Raw genomic sequence first — 19525 nt, forward strand, 5'->3', positions numbered from 1 at the left:
TGAAAACTTACAGGGTCTATTAAGTTACCAGCTCTAACTAAAACGCACTCCGTTAAACAATCATACGTGCCGTACATTTTTGCACTTGATAACATTTCACGAACGCAATAAGATTTTCTTACTTCTAATTAATAAAACACACAAAAAATATACACGTTCTAAAACATTATTGTTATAGACATCACATTTATAGGACACTTACATAGTCGGGTTGTAGAAATTCGTTGCGACTTCATAATATTATCATCTTGTTCTTTGACAACTTTGGATTGGAACACATGCAATCTCATTATTTGTTGGAATGCTTTGCAAATTGGTGGAACTTTTACGCTGCGTCGAACTGTGCAGCCAAACGCGTGCGACCTGGCGACAAGGTTGGAAAATATAAATACAATAATTATAAGCCAGTAAAAAAATATAGTAAATTAAGTATAATATAATTAAAATATGATAAAAAAGCTAGTAAATAAAAAAAAATACTTCTAGGTCAACAGGAAGTACCCTACAGGTTTTCATGACAGACTCGTCAGACAGACAACAAAGCGTTCCGTTTTTCCTTTTAAGGTACGGAACCCTTCAAGCTTCGTTTTGATGAGGACACGATGATGATGAAGATGACCCTTTGGCCGTGGGTTTCATGCCTTGTAAATCCTGAATAGATACTTACGTTTAGGATCGCTGAGCAGAGCCGTCGGTGCCGGCAAGGCGCTGGCAGGCGGAGAACACCAAATATTTTTCTTTGGCGAATCAAATACGCGGGAACCCTAGGAAAGACAAAAATAATATAAACGATTGGTCAAAGTCAAGAGGATCACCATCATCACAACCCATCGCCGGGCCACGACTGAGCAGAGAGCAATAATCTTACCTTCTGTCCGGGCGGAGTATCGTAGACAGAATAGTCCGCGAAAGTAACCTTGACGGGCGCGATGTCTCGTTTGGGGGGCATCTTCACCCAGCGAGCCAGCCGCCATGTATTAGAGCCGTCTTCCGCGAACACAGAGCTGTACTGGCGAAGGAAGGTCGACACTGCTTGAGCACCTGGTAATATACATAAGGGTATAAACTTTAAGTTGATATAGCACATGGGGGAAGAAGTGGGCACAAGACTTAATTTTGTAATGGCATGTATTTACAAAGTGACCTTCACTAAAAATGTACTGCTACACTAGCCAACGTGACAATATTGCTAACTATATAAAAACAAATGATTTTATACTGTTAAAAATAAAAATTGAAAAGTTGTCCTATGGCCACTCATTAGAAACTTTCTTTATTTTGTAAATCACATAGTGAAGTTGAACTAATTCTAGTTTAATTAAAAACTGCCTGAGAAATAAGACTTGTGTGTTACAACTTACCTTCTGTTTCAGAGTTGGGGAACGAGGGACCGTAGCGATTGGAATACTCGATGAAGATTTCCGTGTCAGGAAGCGACATCGAGCGGTCGGCGACTATCAAGGCAAGGCGCCACACTGTGCGCCACGGTGCAGTCAAGCGGACGTGCTGGCCAAACGTTTCTAGAACACCGAGCTCCGTTAACACCTTCAAATTCGGATCGGCGCCGTACACAGTATGGAACGCAGTCACAAAGTATTCTTCTGTAGAACTGCGTGCGATGCTGCGATCGGACGATAGAACCGCACACGCGGCCAACGCCGAACTCGCCCATTGGGACAAGTCATCCGCCGAGAAGACGGTACCTCCCTCCACCACGCCTCCTGCAGCGTACACCAGCGCTTCAAGCGTCGATACGTCTAACGTATCGGGTAGAGGAGGCGCCCCGAACTGCGCTGCATACGCAGTCGACAGATCCGCCATTTCCAGCGGCACTAGCGCTTTCAGACGCCGCGCCATTATCGCCTGAGCAGTCAACGGGGCCACACGCACTATGCGTTCACCGGACGGATCGCAGTACACCATCACCGTATCCGCGATCAAATCGAACAATTCCAACAGCTTCGTACAGCCGTAGTTAGACACGCGCAGCTGCCTGTTGTAGTGGGCGTGATAAGCGGGCACGAAACGCGAGAATTCCATTCTCAAATTGGGAGTATAGCAAAGTAATTCTACCGCTTCTTTGGCGAACTGTTTCGTGTGAGCGACATCTTCCAGCGTTGGTACCTTCCGGGGTAATCTTATAGTGCCATCGGGAGCTATATCCACGCTCTCGGGAGCGACTTTTTCCAACAACTCCTCAATAGTGCAAACACCGTAATCGATTGTGTTGAAAGGTCTTCCGATAGTGGTCTGATATAACTCTGGTATTTGCTGGACGTTGATGGTCCCGCCTGGCTGGTGGTTTAATATTTTGATAAGGTCAGACGTCCAACGTTTGCTTTGCGCCGCCGCGGAAATTGTAACCACGCGATATGATCCAGAACCGAGTACCTGAAAAAAAAAATTACTTTAATCCTCACGCCAAAATTAATTAGTTGTTTCGACGGATTTTGATTATATGACCACGCATTCTAACTGATCCAATCTTAAGCAAATCCCTTCAAATAGCTCGGAGACGTCAGAAGGCGGATCTTTTTGACGTAACTTCATTTACATGTTTCAGTATTTCACATAACGCACACTTACCACAATAGAGTTGCTGAGAGCAGCAAGTAGATCCGGTAGTTTAGTGAAACCATAATCAGCAACTCTGCACTGCCGACCGAAATGGTGATGGAAAGCAGGTATAAGCCTGAAAGAATTATGTAGCATTATTTTCTCTCAAAAATTTTCGAACCATTTGATATTTCAAACACTCGATAATTCGTAATATTTTAAGAGTCCCTTGAATTTCCAACTAACGAGAGTCGGCTGTACAATAAATGATGACCGCAATCACCTCTGATTGGTTGACACTCGCTTATTATTGGCTACAATGTATCGTCGCAACAAGAATAACATAAATTTAGCCAATGACAATTGGAATGGTTAGGTAACATTACATTGTTAATTATTACATCAAATTAACATCTAATGCTGTAAATATCAAGTATTGTGTCATAGACTAAGATATTTCTATAATATTATCATTGTCTATGGTTAACATGTTTCACCCCTTTTTCCTGCTCGTGAATAATGTCCGCAGTTCGGCTTCCAAAAACTTGTCGTTTTATTAGAAATTGCACTTTTTTTGGAAGGTCGCAGTCTCTGCTCGAAACGGCATGATTCATCTAAGTGTAGTTTCAGACACGGTTTACACAGAACACTCACTTGCTGAATGAGATGCAACAGCGGGGCGTCTTACGCAGCAAGTCGATGAGCTCTCGCTCGAACAGCGCCAGCATGGGTTCCAGCACCGGCGCAGTGCGCGGACGGTCGCGGTCTCCGCTCGAACGGGACGATTCACCTACGAACAAGTACATTAACTACTCATTGTATAAAAGTTCCTAAAAATAAATAAAGAAAAAAAAAATGTTTTACTGACTCACAAGTCATAACAATCAATAGATCATCCATCCAGTTTTTCGCCATCCTCATATAAACTTTTTACAGTATACAGAGGATTGTTAGAGTCGTGCGCTACTACACTTAAAAAAGAAAGTGCCCAATGCACTGTTTTAGTGGTCTAAAACCATCTTCGCATTATTGCCTTTCTAATGAAACCGGTTTGGGGCACATCGGTTGGATGGTTTCAAAGTCTGTAGTGGACGTAGGTAGAAACATTTTTTGTTTTATATATTACAAGCTGATGCCCGCGACTTCATCCGCGTGGTTTTTAAAAAATCCTGAGAGAACTCTTTGATTTTGAGGATAAAAAGTCCTATGTAGGTGCCCAGGATGTAAGCTAACTCTGTACCTTTTATCAAAATTGGGTAAACTGTTGGGACGTGAAAACCTAGCAGACAGACAGACAGACACACGTTCGCATTTTATAATATTAGCATGGATGACGGTTTTATATATTAGGAGGATGGTACTCACTCAAGCTGTAGGTGGGGGATTCAAGTCGGGGCGGGCCCCATGTGAGGTGTCTGGAGGGGCTGTCCTTCACCTGCACGAACGGGATGCTGCGCAGAAGCAGCTCCAGAGTGACGCCGTACCGACAGTCAGCCGTCAGGGGTGGGAACATCGCCTCGTAACACTCCACGAAACTACAAAGTTTCACTATTTTAAAGACAAGATAAACCCCCACTTTTTAGATGTAACATCCGTTATGACCTATGTCACTCGGACTTTTACAACGAATCAATTGATACTTCATTCATCAAAATCGATCCAGTAGTTTAGGCGCTATGGTGGAACACACAGAATCTAAATACAAACATAGACTGCTAAACACATAACCCTTCTTTTTGGCTTCACCGCCGCTTTTTTATAGTGAACTCAATGAAACGAGTTTGCTTCGATGGTTAATTTTATTATTATTATGTATGTGACCATTAATTTAAAAATAATAATCAAATAAGAAGCATTTTTCAGGTAGCTTACCTCAACAACGGCACAATTCCTCCATGAGCCTCCAGCAACATCTGTGTATTCATGGCCAGGATATTCAACTTCATGTACACAGGCTGCAGGATCTTACTACCGTCCTCATGCCCCGAACCCAACACTGCATGAATATGACACTTCCACGGAGTCTCCTCAGATTCCAAATTCGTAAGCGGCCTGAGATCTACCAACTGCACCATACGACCGAGCGCTTCATGAATTACTACTGTATCTTTAAGCCTGGCTAAGTCGGAAGTAGTTAACGCACAGCAATACCTACTGGCGTAAGCATCACGTAATCTTAGTAGGGGCAACGAATAGTTCTTTTGGTCGAGTAGGATGGCACGTAGACGCACACGCAAAACGTCTAGATTTGGGGCAGGGGATGGTCTCCCTAAAGATAGTTCCAGCCTCAGCCGCCCCCAGCGGTTTTCTAGTCTGCGTTTGTGTAGACGGGCTATAAGAAGCCGCGCGTCCCATTCGGATCGCAGAACTACGGTTGCTAGAGGCCCGTCGCCCGCTGTCCAAATGGAGACTTGGGTCACTCGGACGTATTGATTGAAGAGTTTTAACAGTAGGTCCTGTAAAAGAAACTCTTGATGAATAACAGCAAAAAGACACACTTGTCCCTTGAATGACTGATCTATCAACACACAACTCAAACTACTGGGCGGATTGGGCTGTGGCATGCAGATAGATAGCCTATTATAAGAAATTGCCCTAGCAATAAGGCCACCCTTGCATCCTTTATATAGTTTCTTAAGTTCTTTTTCTGTAATATTGTGTGTGTGTAATATTGTCTTCTAAATAAATAAATAGTTAACATGTCACAAAATGTGACACTATTAGGTGACAAAGTCGCGAGTAAAAGCTAATCTTACAGTAAACTTTAGACTCTGTTTAAACTAACATTAATCCCGTTTTACCCATATACTGCACAAGTTTAGCGGCCTTGTTTATGTTCTTCTGGAAAGACATAAGGTTTAAGTCATACAAACATATGAAAATGGAAGAATAATATTTCTAAAGGCCTTGTCGTCTCAACCCTTCGATGTACACTGCAGCAGACCCTATTGTAACAGAACATCTAAGTGCAAAAAATAACCTAAATAGAAAGAGAAAGCAAACGCAGGTTAACAATAGTTAGTGAGTAGGTGACTCTTGGCTCAGTCTGTTCACTAAAGCTGAGTATGTAAGTAGAGAGTTTCTAAGTAACCATACAAAGCTTTTATACAACCTTTAAAGAAACCAAGAGAACAATACCTGTAGAATTTGCGGTTAACAAAACGGTAAGCTTGGTAGGGGACTCCCCTTCTCCCTTAGTCCCTTGCCATGGATAATGAAGCTAACCAAAGACTTTTCCTTTACAATGCTTTAATAGAATCTTTATAGAAACAAAGAGCACAATACCTTTAGAACTTGCGGTTCATAAGACGGTAAGTTGGTCACGGTAAGCTCGGTAGGGGACTCTCCCTCTCCCTCGCTCTGCTCGCTGAAGCTGACGGAAGAGTTCCAAGGAGAGCCAGCGCGGCTCTGGTTCAAGTCTCTACGACTGTCATCGCCACTATTACTTGACGAGCATCCTGAACCATCCAAGCTTGAACCTAAAACAAAGTAAAATATCATATTATTTGCTGCCAAATTGAGCTTTTTGGTGACTTTTTTAGGTTTCTTGTAACAACCTCTATAAAATACATGATATGCTGGCCTCCCCACATCTCACTCTTATGGGCTAATGTTAGGCCAGGTATGTACCTAAGCGGACAGGAGAGATGTGTACAGTCAACTAATGAGATTTTTAAAAGATGACATGATAATTTTTCGCGTCATCTATTATGAATTTGATTGGTCGACTGAAAATCCCAACATCCTGTAGGAACTTTATGATTTTTCGGAATAAAAACTTGCCTATATCAGTTACCGGGATGCAAGCTCAGCTTCAAGCTTAGAGCCTCAATAGCTCAACCGGTAAAGGAGTGGACTGAAAACCGAAAGGTCGACGGTTCAAACCCCGCCCGTTGCACTATTGTCGTACCTACTCCTAGCACAAGCCTGACGCTTAGTTGGAGAGGAAAGGGGAATATTAGTCATTTAACATGGCTAATATTCTTTAAAAAAAAAAAGCTACCTCTGTACTAAATTTAATATAAATCTGTTAAACAGATGGGCCTTTAACCCCGTAGGAACTCTTTGATTTTCCGGGATTAAAAGTAGTCTGTCCTGTACCAAATCTCATCAAAATCGGTTAAACTGTTGGGCCGTGAAAAGCTAGCAGACAGACAGACACACTTTCCAATCCAATCCAATCCATCAGCCTGTATGCGCCCACGGCTGGACTTTCCAAGAGCGCGCCACCAAACACGGTCCTCCGCCTTCCTCATCCACCCGCTCCCCGCCACATTCTTCAGGTCATCAGTCCAGGGCAGGAGGTCGTCCCACACTGCGCTTACCGGTACGTGGCTTTCGCATTTATAATATTAGTATGGATTTGGAAGTAGAGTAGAAAGAGTGGAGTAAGTTACCATGCGTGCCTCGGATCTTGCGCGGCATGGGCGCGGGCGGTGGGCAGAAGTCCATGGGCGGCGCACTGGGCGTGGGCAGCTGCTGCAGCGCCAGCGCCCACTCGCTGGACGCTCTGCGCACCACGCTCGACGCAGCGGCCGCCAGCGACTGAACAGTGTCAATAATAATAATTAATATTATGCTTTGCTGAACATCTTGTTAGAAATTTGACGTAGAAATCCTGGCTTTAATTCCTAACCCAGGTCTCTTATGTCAAAATGTAACAAAACAAACTCGAAATCATTTATTCAAAGCAGGTACGATTGTACGCCTTTTGATCGCCAGAATTGTTAGATATGTAAGATAATATAGTGGTGGTAATTTATAACGTAAACTTAAAACTAAAGCTACGAGGGTTCCAAACGCGCCCAAGTCTGAGAAGAGCCAGAACAGTAGCAACACATTGACTCTCCAGCAACTTTATAAGCAAAAACGAAAAATGGTTAAGCGCGAGTCGGAATCGCATGTAAAGGGTTCCCGTACCATAGTACAAGAAAATACACTTTTTTTAATTTTTGTTAATTTTCATGGTGGTCATGTTGAAATTGATATTATTTGTTGAACTAAGTATAGCTTCAACAGAAATACATATTCTATGATCAACTCTCTACCTATTAGGCTCGGTATCCACCTAAGCGGAGAGGAGAGGAAGATGTCTTCAGTCGACCAATCAGAATTAATATTAGATGACGCGAAAAAATTATCACGTTATCTTTTAAAAATCTGATTGGTTGACTGTACACATCTCTCCTCTTCGGGAGGATACCATGTCTTAGGGTTTACGAGATACAGCCCGCTGACAGACAGACAGACAAACGAACGGATAGACGGACGTACCTGCACTTGCGGAGGCACGAACTGGGGCGGCGGTCGCTGCTGCGGCGCCGTGCTGTAGCCCTCGTCGCTCGAGTAGGTCGGCTGGAGCGTGCTGCGCGCGAACCGCGTGCCTATCTTCCGCCCGAACACATCCTCGCCCTCCATACGTTTTAAAGCTCTGCGACAAACAAATTCACATGAGTTTACAGTTGGTAGTATTTTAGTAGCTAATAAAGTTATCCGGTTGTATGATGGAATTGGTCCCGCCTAGGAAGCATTAAGGTACGAGTACCTTATCGAGATATAACCTGTCATCTTAATTAATAAATGAACTTAAAACAATGTGGGACAAATGTAATCTGCCACCCTACACTAGAGAAGGTTGAAGCTTGTGCAGGGACATAAGCCCAACACGTAAGGGACTTGAATAGAGATAGCGCAGAGAGAGAGAGAGAGAGGAATCTATCAACGCACAGATCAAAGTACTGGATGGATCAGGCTGAAATTTAGCATGCAGCTGACTATTATGACGTAGACATCCTTTAAGAAAGGACTTTTGAAAATTCAGGGTGGTAAAATAGGGACTTGTTAACTTTGTGCAGTCCACTGGGATGGAGTCGCGGGCACAAGCTTGTATATTATAAACTAGAGGATGCTCACGACTTCGTTCGCGTGGAGTTAGGTTTTTAAAGATCCTGTGGGAACTGTTTGATTTTCCGGGATAAAAAGTTGCCTATGTCAAGTAATTAATTTGAAAAACTACCCTAAAAACTACGAACTAGCCTACCGCACGGAATTTTTTTATAAAAAAAACCGGCCAAGTGCGAGTCGGACTCGCGCACTGAGGGTTCCGTACTCGGGTATTTTTTCCAACTTTTTGCACTATAAATCAAAAACTATTATACATAAAAATAAATAAAAATCTTGGTACCCCACTTGGTATAGTTATCTTATTTTGAAAATTGAAACACATTTTAATTTTTTTTAATGATGTAACCACAAATTCGCGGTTTTCAAATTTATTTTTGTACTTGTGCTATAAGACTTACCTACCTACCAAATTTTATGTTTCTAGGTCAACGGGAAGTACCCTATAGGTTTCTTGACAGACAGACAGACAAACAGACAGACAGACAACAAAGTGATCCTATAAGGGTTCCGTTTTTCCTTTTGAGGTACGGAACCCTAAAAAACATCTAACGGGCATAGAGTAAGTCTCATTAACGGTTCAGTGACCACCAAAGAACTTCACCTTCACTAAAACTCAGTGAGCTGTGTAAACCAATTCGTTGTAGTGAAACATTAATTGAGCAAAAACCAATCAGCAAACTGTAAAAGCGAGAATCAAATACAAATGGCTACATAAGAAACAATAATTGCTTGAATTTTCTATTAACGGCCAATTAACAAAAGAAAAGAGGGTGTGGCCAATGACGTCATGCTTTTAAAACGGTTGTAGGTAATTTAGTTTCATAACTGCACACTTCGAATGAAATGCGTGGATTCAAAATATTTATATTAAAATGTCTGAGAAGAAAAATCTATGAAAATACTTGAAAAGAATATTTATTTACTTTTACCAGGTGAGTAGTGAGATAAGAAGTGGTACCTAGATTGAGGGAGCTCTCGGTTTGTACCTGAATCGACATCTGTCAAATATTAGGTATTTGAGCACTAAGGGTGACGTGGAATCTAATATTTAAAAATATTATCCATACAAGCCATACTAATATTATAAATGCGAAAGTGTGTCTATCTGTCTGTCTGCTAGTTTTTCACGGCCCAACAGTTTAACCGATTTTAATGAAATTAGGTAGGTACAGAGTTAGCTTACATCCCGGGAACGGACATAGGCTACTTTTATCCCGAAAAGTCAAAGAGTTTTTACGGGATTCTTAAAGGCCCATGCACTTAACCGATTTATAAGTTTGGTACAGAGGTAAGTAGCTTGCATCCCGGAAATTGATATAGCAACTTTTTATCCCGGAAAATCAATGGGATTAATTGATTTTTAATAAATTTTAAACCACGCGGACGACGTCGCGGGCATCATCTAGTAATTTATAATATTTAAAACTTTTTGCCACGCCGCGCGCCATCACGTCACACACCTTCGTTTTATACCCTACATTTACAGGCGAAGCCTCGAGGTTTTGTTACAAGTTTCATAAATATCGTGAACTATCGTAGCTTGTACTCAAATACATCCGATTCCTTTTATTTCTTTAGTAAACTAGCGAAACAAAAGAACAATAGTAAGGAATTGACACGTCACCTAATCTGACACGCAATCTAACCAACCGGCGATTTCGTATCTAACCAGATTCAATCATTTTTGCTGTGTTTGCAGTTGGGACTGTAAACATTATACCATAAAAATACCAGGAAAATGTAATTATAATACTTAATATACAGCTACAGAAAAGGTATACATTGCAGAGTGAAAGTTAATGTGATGAAGCTATTGCAAACTATATTTTTAGCATATTGACCACTTTATTAACAATTCTCTACGTTTCTCTTTAAATAGTACACAAAACACGCGCGGAAACCTTCGACATCTACTCATTTCTTAATTTTTATGGTTCAAGTCACGTACACAAAAATTACATTAGGTATACGAAAAAAAAGAAATACGTACCCAAAAGATAGCATTTTATGCTGTTTTTACACTGATTCTACATTAATTGCTTTCAAAGCTACAAAATACATATGTACATGGGTATTAAAGCTAAGCTAAAATAACCTAAATTAATTACACTGTGTTCTTGCATGTGCCTAACAACGTAATGGCCGTTTATATAACGAGTATGTGTGATTCACGTCTACGAAAATGTTATAAAACTTGAGGGTAGGAATAAAAAATATTCTAACGAAAAATAATGCTGGGTCTACAATATGCGAGAAGGATGTCTTGACTGATTAGTAATTTCAGATAGTGAAAAAAGTTAAATAAATGATACAATTCTTGTTATTATCAACTTTTGAGAAAGGTAGGTAGGTATAGCTCCAAACTCGTGTTACATCACTATCGGTCAAAATTCTAATCAAAAGATATCCGATTAATAAATATGTTTTTGTTAATCGTTACGTTATTTATCGTTGTTGTTATATTTTGACGAATAAAACCATACATTTTTTTTTTAATAACATCAACCGTTGCCTAAATATAGTTATTTAAGCTTAATTTAGACTGTTAATCGCAAAAAGTCGCAATGCGCGTTTTCTATGTAGATTCACTCAAATGATTTCAGAACTTCTAGGTGGTTTTCAATGGGGGTTTTTAGTTTTTACTATCATTTACATTTTATGAGGAATATTATATTTTCAGAAGTAAATATTTATATTAGTCTATATAAGTAGAGAAAATTATGTTAAAATGTGTTGTAGACTTTGTAAATGAAATATGGAAAATCAACTTTTATCTTTGCAAACATTAAGTTGTAGATCACTACAAACACCAAATCACAATGTTCAAATATGCCTGCCGCGCTTGGTGTTCACAACCGGTGAGAGAAATTATCAAGATTGTATGCTGATAGTTGTTACGAACTATTACACCCAGTCTGGACTCAGCATAATAATAAAAATTTCAACCAGATCACCTACCCTTTTTAACGTAATAATTAATGAACGATACATCAGCTTTTTCAACTCAGGTCATTGACCTCAATGAAAACCAACGCCAACTAGTCACGTCATCGTCAAATCGTTCGGAAGAACGAATGGAACGAGTTTCTTTGTAACGTATGAAGATTATAATCAATTATTATATTATTATTTTAATTTTTATTTAATGATAAATTAATAAACTTGATAAGTACATAGTTATAGTAAAACATAAGTTTATGTCCAATATTAACTATAAACTCACGTTTAATTATAAACCTAATAATGTTAAGAGTATCAAAAAGATTACAATCAGCTTTATGATGACAAATGTTTATACAATGACTTTGTTTCGTAAAATATCACGTAATGGTTTATGTTACGTACGAGTACCTATATATTATTACATTTTAAATGGAAAGTAATTCGATCCAAAAACGCTGACATGCTTCTCATTTTGTGTCTTAAATGAATTTTCTTTGATCATTTCATTTGATAAATTTTAAACTTTTGAAAATATGATGCAATCATAATGTTGCTGGGACAACCTGGTTCACCTCCTTAACCTCTTTAACCGATTTTGACGAAATTCAGTACAGGTATAGCTTGCATCCCGGGAATGGCCATAGGCTACTTTACATCCTGATCCAAAATAAGAGTACTTACAGATTTTTTTAAAAACCTAAATCCTGAAAGCGCGGGCGTCATCTAGTATATAAAGTATACTTATAATATTTACAATACCATAAATCATTTTACCTACAATTTGATTCATAAACAATTGCAAGAACCGTCCCATTAGCAACACAGCAAGCGAAAAAAATTTACGTCAACAGATTTCGATGCGCTGTTGTTCTTGCTACCGATGCAACTTTCACTGTTTAGGTCACATGAGTAGATATCTATTATCTACTCGTTTGGTTTAGGTACTAACACCCTCATTTTGTTTAGAATAACAATATTATGATTCATATGTAAGTGTACTTGAGGAGCTGGCGAACATAAGTGGACTAGTCCTTGTTTATAATTCCAGTACTCCTTTTAATTGCAGGATCCAGTTACGTAAATACCTCTTATTATTTTTAATGAAAACAGACTTGAAGTGGTGTTAAAATAGCCTCGAAAGGTGCGTTTTTAAACAAAACTGGATTAGTCCAATAGGTACTTCTTAAAAATGCAATCTCAAGCAAATTTCAGTTTTTTCATCGCTCGTCCTATATTTAACTAGAGGATGCCCGCGGCTCCGCCCGCGTGGATTTCGGTTTTCTAAATCCCGTAGGAACTCTTTGATTTTCCGGGATAAAAAGTAGCCTGTCCTTCCCCGGGATGTATCCCAAGTCTGTACCTTTCATTAAAATTGGTTCAGCGGTTGGGCCGTGAAAACGTAGCAGACAGACAGAAAGACAGACACACTTTCGCATTTATAATATTAGTATGGATAAGTATGGATTTAGTGGACTATAGCCTGGTTCTCGTCGCCTGTAGACTAGTAGGCATAATCCCTAGTATGTCTATAGAGACTTACCTAGAAGCGTGGTCAGGTGTAGGGAACCGCAGCATGGCCGTAGAAGCCGTCACTCGCAGCACTTTGCCCCCACAGTTGTCGGATAGTCTACGGAGACGACGGGTCACTCTCTCCGGGGTCTGGTCTATTGGCAAGTTTAATACTTCCATCTCGCAGGTCGGTTCTTCTTCTTCTTCAGTTTGACTGACCTATTTATCACAGCAGCACTCAGATTACAATTATTTTCATTGTTCATTACCGTCTATATCGACTGCTACTGCTACTTTTTGACAAATAACAGCATTGCTAGGTAACTTATCAACAAGTTAAAGATAGATTGAGCATTAATTTTGGCCATTATGGGAATCAGAACTAGGTCCAATTTGTAGTGCAAAATGACTTTGATGAGGTTGATTTAAAGAAACACTGAAGAAAGAAATAGTAAATACAGAATGCATTCTTTTTTTATTGAGTTTCTAAGATCTGACATTTTAGGAAGCAAAATAGCAGTAGGTAGGAACAAAAAAGTACAGATTTTTAAAATAAAAACTATGGTGTGTAAAGATGAGGCGGATTTTAGATATTTACATACAAATTATTGTGAAACAAAAAATATTTAGTAAAAAGTATGGAAATGAGAATTAAAACTAATGCAGACTTATGGCTATTAGACACTTAGCTCCAAAGTACATCTTTTTGATATTATTGAAATCCAATTTAAAAGCAAAAATCTAAACGCCGAATATAATATGCATCCAGAGAGACAATGCATTGACGTGTTTTCATTTTAATAATTTTGATTTAATTAGTTATTTTAATGCTTATTTAATATAATAATATGTAAAGATCTACCTATATAGATTTAAATTGGTGACTAAGGGTTTACAAAAAATTTGATTAAATCTAAAACTTATCTAATCTTTACTCACCATAATATGTCATTTATAAGGAAAGACCTTTAGAAAGAGAAAATCGTTAACGATAATATTTCTAACAAGGCTATTTTGTTCTTGATCTTAGAGACTCAATAAAAAAGTGTTAATCATTTAAATACAAGTAGTCTCATGGGCATAAGCTGATATGAACCTGAACACCAAACCATATTTTTCTTTGCATACTGGTATGTTATTTCAGCCATGTTAGATTTGTGATGACGTCACGTCTCACTGATAAATAAATAACGGTTTCGATGAATGTACATCACAATCTACATGTCAGACTTCTAAAGCTAAAAACTCGTTATTTGATTAAAAAAAGAATAATGCAAATCAAATATTTTATAATAAAATTCGACAGTCAATATTAGACTTGCCTTTGGAAAAGTTAAAAAATCCATTAAAAGTATGCTCCTGGAAAAAGCATATTATACGATCGAAGATTATGCAAATGATAAAAAAGCATGGATTTGACTCTCTCCAGCAATGCGCGGGGCTGCAATTGCTTCTATAGTATGGAATATTATTGTAAATTGAAGAATTGAAAAGAGCAACCGCCGAGTTTCTTGCTGGTTCTTCTCGGTAGGAACGGCATTCCGAACCAATGGTAAATTATTTTGACGATTCAAAAGCACTTGTCACTTGTCTTGTTCAAAAGTCTACTTGAATAAAAATCTATTCTATTCTATTCTATTCTATTCTATTCTAAACGCGGTAATACATTAATACCTTTTTTATAGATCGGAATCGGAACCTACGTGCTTGTATGTGTCGAATTGCGAAACCGTCCTTTATTCGCCCGTGATTAAAATTCAATATACTGCTGGCCTATATTGAACTATATACTGGACTATAATCTGAATCTACTTATGCGCATTTCTATAACTGTGGCATTTTTGTATGTGGCATATAATTAATATATTTAGATAGATGTGAATAACAAGTTTATTTTATTGAAGAACCAGAAACTTTCAGCATTTATCTAAAAGCTCAAAATTGCCTAAATATTCTTGGACCAAGTTATATCTTGAGAAGAGTGTATGTTTGTGTGTGTGCTTTAATACCTTGGGATTCCTCGGTACATGCGCTATCAGGTCATTATAAGAACAATGATTTGAGGCACACGCTTTTAAGGCAGATGAGGTGTTCTGTTTATGCACCAATATCACTTCCATGTTTTTCCTGATGAGTAATACAACTTTCTATCAATATATAATATAAACTATATCCATTTTTCCTTAGTTTACTTAAAAGGTAAACAAAAAACCAGGTGCTACTCGAAGAAACGTTTAAGCGACACGCTATGCCTGGCGCTTAAAACATTAAAAGGTTTATTTTTTCCACTTGTATTACACATGGCTTCGGTACCTGTTTAAGATTTGTTTACCTTTCAAGTAAGCAAAAGAAAAACAGACTACATAAAATATATGTAAATAAATATATTGAAATGTGGAAATGAGTGAATAAGCACCTTCTAGGTGGGTGCGCTCCACCTTAGGATGTATTATTTATCACCTACTATTTGGTGTGATTGTAGTCAAGTGCATGCTTATTTAGTTTAAATAAATAAGTATATAAATGATGTTTAACATCAATGTTTGTGGTAAAGTGACATGATCATAAATCTTGTTCAAGTACAAACCAAGATAAGTATATGGGCAAGGCCACAATCTGTATTATTGTGATAAGAACTTAAAAATCGGTTATTTAAATATTTTGTTATGTAAATAAATACGAAAACCAAATTCATGTAGTAAACTTAATTTAACTTGATTATCTATGTCATAAAAGCACAAATGATTGCAAGAAAGATTTTTTAAATTAATTCTTACAAGTGTATTACCTAATCTTTATAATAATATTATGATTAGAATTAAAAAAAAAAAAACGAGTTTATACATTGCATTTAAGGTTGGTAATTAATGATAAATTGATAACATTGATGCATTGTGATAAAAGTTCAATCACTTCTAAGAAAACAAGGTTGCATTATGCTATAGGTAAAATGTTTAACTGAATATTATAAACAATGATTAGAAATTATTTGTAATTTTCTCATCAACAACTTGATAATTTAGCAGAGATGTACTTTCTCCACATTGAAGTATTAATGGCCATCCATTGTACTGAGAGTTAATGGAAGGGCTGGGCCTTATAGGCAATGTGATGTATGATGACATGAATATTGGCCAGAAATACATAGATTAATCACTATTAATATTATAAATGCAAATGTGTTTGTTTGTCGTCTGTCTTTCAATCACGCCACAATGGAACAACAGGTCGACGTGAATTTTGAATTAACATAAAGTAAGATCTAGAGAGTGAAAGGTTAATTTTTCTACAAGGATTTGTAAATGCAAATCCACGTGGACAGAATTGCAGGCATTATCTTGTATACAATATGATTGTGGTTAAATGATTTTATCGCATATCATTTAAAACGTACCTATGTCTAAAGTCACTGAGGTCTGCAGCAAAGTTAATGTCTCCTGAGATCAAAAGTAAAGCTGCGGGAGTGGTGTGGAGCTCCCCAAACCTTCTCATGCATTGCCTCAACTTCTCGTCTGCTGCATTCTTTTGTGTTCCACACACATGTATTAAATTAACCTGTTGAAAGGTATCACTGTTATCCATAATTTTATATTACAAAATATGGAAAAGTTTATTTCATTTTCACAGCTGATACAAGACAGTACAGGAAGCTGTTTAATGTCTATACAGGGTTTAAAATAGGCCTTGCGGAAACAATACATAAGTTTTATTTATACTACTTGTACAAAGACAGGAAAAACAGCTTAAACATTAGTCGCAACATGATTCCACTTGATCAAAATTGAATAAATAATAATTCCTTAACTAAACAATAAGTCTAAATATGTACACTGTACATCTTAACAAATAATAAGAAATCAAAGAAATGTTACTAATTATTAAGTACTTTCTTTGTAAGTAATCTAGCATTACTACAATGTATGCTGTTTCTGAAGAGGTTCATAAATAGGTCCAAGGAACATAACTTACTTGAGCATCATTGAGTTCCTGTAGTCTATGAGGAGTTTCCTTTCTCACATCACACACAACAACAAAGTCCGCCTCTCTCCTCCCTGTCAGAAATTTAGCTCGAATCGCAGCTACTACATCTATTGCTGAACAACCACGGGGTACCTTGGAGAAACATTTATGAACTTAAAACCATTAGGTTCTTCGAATCGAAATACACTTTTTTTATATAACTCAGAGCCTATCAACAAGTTTAAAAAATCTTAAAACCTTTACAACTTGGGCACCATTAGTTAGTAATCCTTGACTGTTTTTAGGAATGCGTCAACTTACAAGTTACCATACCATGTATGTAAAATGACCATAAAAATATATTTACAATTTGATTAATTTTTTTAATAATTTATTTAAAGAGAACAAAATCTGTGTTAATAAGCTAACTACAATAATAAAGTGCAATGACTGCAGTGGTGATTGACAGGAAAAATTCCTCCATTTATTAAAATCATTTTTGTTTGATCTCCTCACCTGACAATTTTCTATATCCCAGAAAATTCCAATAGGTACAGATGCATTGGCACGCTGCTTGTGGTGACGGAACCGAGATCTCACTCTTGGCCTCTCCACGGGCACAGCACCATCGTCTCTCACACTACCACACATTTCGTCAGAAGATTCATCTTCAAAATCTAGAAAAAAGACACACAAAAAATGACTGGGATTTTTATTTTAGCAACTACTAAGTAATGGCCACAAATTCGTGTGTGGAAAGAGGTTTGTTATATGTCACTCGGCAAATGTGGATTGCCAATAACATGTTTCAATAATATCAGTTGCAATGTATGCAAATATTTCATCAAGTTTTTCGAGTGCTGTTATCAATTCAAATAGCCTATTATAATGAAAATTCTTATTGTCATTATAGGTAATCATTTCAGTGTGGATGAATGGAAATATCTTCTATTCAAAGTCGGATCAGCTTATATTAACGGGATTTTTAAAAATAACCAAAAGGAAGTAAATTTAGGCACATTTAGGACACAATATGTTCGTTGCATAATATTACTGACCTGTGATCCACAAACGAGGAGGCAACGGTATTTTCATGGAAGGACTACGAACGTTGCTAGCAAGGCCTTGAACGGAACGGCTTCGCGATTCCTTGAACGGAACGAAATCCACCAAACTCTTCGTCGAACTCATTACACTCATAGCCATACTTAAATTAATACAAAATTTGTCCTTAGAAGAACAAAGCCACAACCAAAATTAGGCTATTTGTGCCCACATTAATAATAAGTACACTAGGCACAAAAACATGAGAAATACTTAGAATAAGACATAAATTGCTTAAATCGTATGGATTTGCGTCTAATAAAACAATTTATATATACAAAATGTAAAAACAAATTAACACTTTGCTACGCCATTTCCTATAGATTACAACAGACGAATAAAATCACAGAGGTAAACAAGGTGAAATCGAAGCAACAGCCTAGTTTAAAAAATAAAAGACAGATTAAAAATAACATCATATACAGACTATACAGACCTCGATAATAATAATTAGAAAAAAAGCGAATTTTTTCTACACAATTAGAAAATGTCTCTTTTTTTTTAAATTACCAACATGGATGAATAATATTTTCTTCTTTATGGGGACCAATAAGCATCAATCTAATGGTTACAAGACATTAAATAAACAATGCCCTGTTATAAAATAAAAAAAATTAACTAGGTATGAAGTTTGTGGTGTCATTCTGTAGAAAACATAAAATAAATTGTTGCTAGGAAAATTCATATCTATTATCTGTAATCTGCACCACATAGATTTGTGCTCTCTGTAATTTTTTACTCTATGCTTGTTGAACTGTCATCTGTCATGCATGACATACAGTCATCTATCATTCCCTTTCATTCCATCTATCTTGGCTTGCTATCAGCGTTGCCAGAATGTTACTTTTGTAACATTTTACGTTACTTTTGACCCCCTCATGTTTCCTCCATGTTACACGACTCAAAATGTTACTTTACGTTACTTTTAGGACTTCATAAAAATATTCAAATTTTTCCCAGCAAACCAAAAATAATCGTGAAACGGAACGCATCCAAAACAGTTGGCCCATGTGTTAGTTTCATAGTTAGTTTATTTCACTTTCTCTAAGTTATTGGTCTAAGTTCACTTTGTTTTGTAATTGCTCTGTGATTAAAAAAATGTGTTGTTTGTTTTACTCTGTGACTCAACTTTGTTTTGGATAATAAAGTTATTCGTGGACTTTGTCTGTGATGGCGTTTGCTGGCGCGCGTGCTGTGCTTATTTGGAGTGTTTTTTTTTTTTTGTTAAGAGTGGCTGGTTTTTGTGTTAGTTGGTGTTTTTTGGTGGTGGAACTGACTGGGAAGCGCTCCAAAGGGGCGCCGCGCGTATGTCGGCGGGCGCCGGCGCAAACGGAGTCCATACTTGTATAAATTCAATAACTTGAAAATATCCCAAACTTGACATTGGCTAATCAGAGTAAAGCCAGATTTAAAGAAAAAAAAAGAAAGTTATTCCTTGCGGGGTAGTGATATTGTAGGTATATAAGTACAAAAAAAATTGTATCTTTATTTCGTCAAAATTCGAAAGTGATTGGTTTGTTCGTTATCCTTATCGACTGTGTATATGTGT

General features: G+C 37.6%; 1 protein-coding gene across 2 annotated transcripts; it reads right to left on the reverse strand.

The window, feature by feature from the left end:
• Window positions 1–112: 112 nt before the first annotated feature.
• Window positions 113–18324, reverse strand: LOC123871740 (meiosis regulator and mRNA stability factor 1). Of its 2 annotated transcripts, XM_045915677.1 has the most exons (17): window positions 17931–18324; window positions 17389–17549; window positions 16882–17025; window positions 16307–16467; window positions 14922–15039; window positions 12944–13131; window positions 7831–7987; window positions 6954–7101; window positions 5842–6035; window positions 4429–5012; window positions 3922–4091; window positions 3211–3346; window positions 2587–2692; window positions 1362–2391; window positions 869–1041; window positions 668–764; window positions 113–363 (listed from the first exon to the last, which is right to left on the reverse strand). In XM_045915677.1, exons 1-17 carry the CDS (start codon window positions 18076–18078, stop codon window positions 326–328), a joined length of 3753 nt encoding a protein of 1250 aa, XP_045771633.1. In that variant the 5' UTR covers window positions 18079–18324; the 3' UTR covers window positions 113–325. The 2 variants fall into 2 exon arrangements, with proteins under 2 accessions (XP_045771633.1, XP_045771634.1); XM_045915678.1 differs by lacking the exons at window positions 16307–16467; window positions 16882–17025; window positions 17389–17549; window positions 17931–18324 and adding an exon at window positions 13852–13878 and having other exon boundaries at window positions 14922–15026.
• Between the last annotated feature and the right edge of the window lie 1201 nt (window positions 18325–19525).

This window comes from Maniola jurtina, chromosome 14, assembly GCF_905333055.1.
Source record: "Maniola jurtina chromosome 14, ilManJurt1.1, whole genome shotgun sequence".
Classification (NCBI taxonomy): Eukaryota; Metazoa; Arthropoda; class Insecta; order Lepidoptera; family Nymphalidae; genus Maniola; species Maniola jurtina.

Excerpts from the sequence above, each read along its gene's own strand:
- LOC123871740 (XM_045915677.1), bottom strand. The coding sequence starts at position 18,078 with ATGGCTATGAGTGTAATGAGTTCGACGAAGAGTTTGGTGGATTTCGTT. Across the intron at positions 16,468-16,881 it reads AGGAACTCAATGATGCTCAA|GTTAATTTAATACATGTGTG; the intron begins GTAAGTTATGTT and ends ACCTTTCAACAG. Across the intron at positions 15,040-16,306 it reads CTCAGTGACTTTAGACATAG|GAAAAACATGGAAGTGATAT; the intron begins GTACGTTTTAAA and ends ATTACTCATCAG.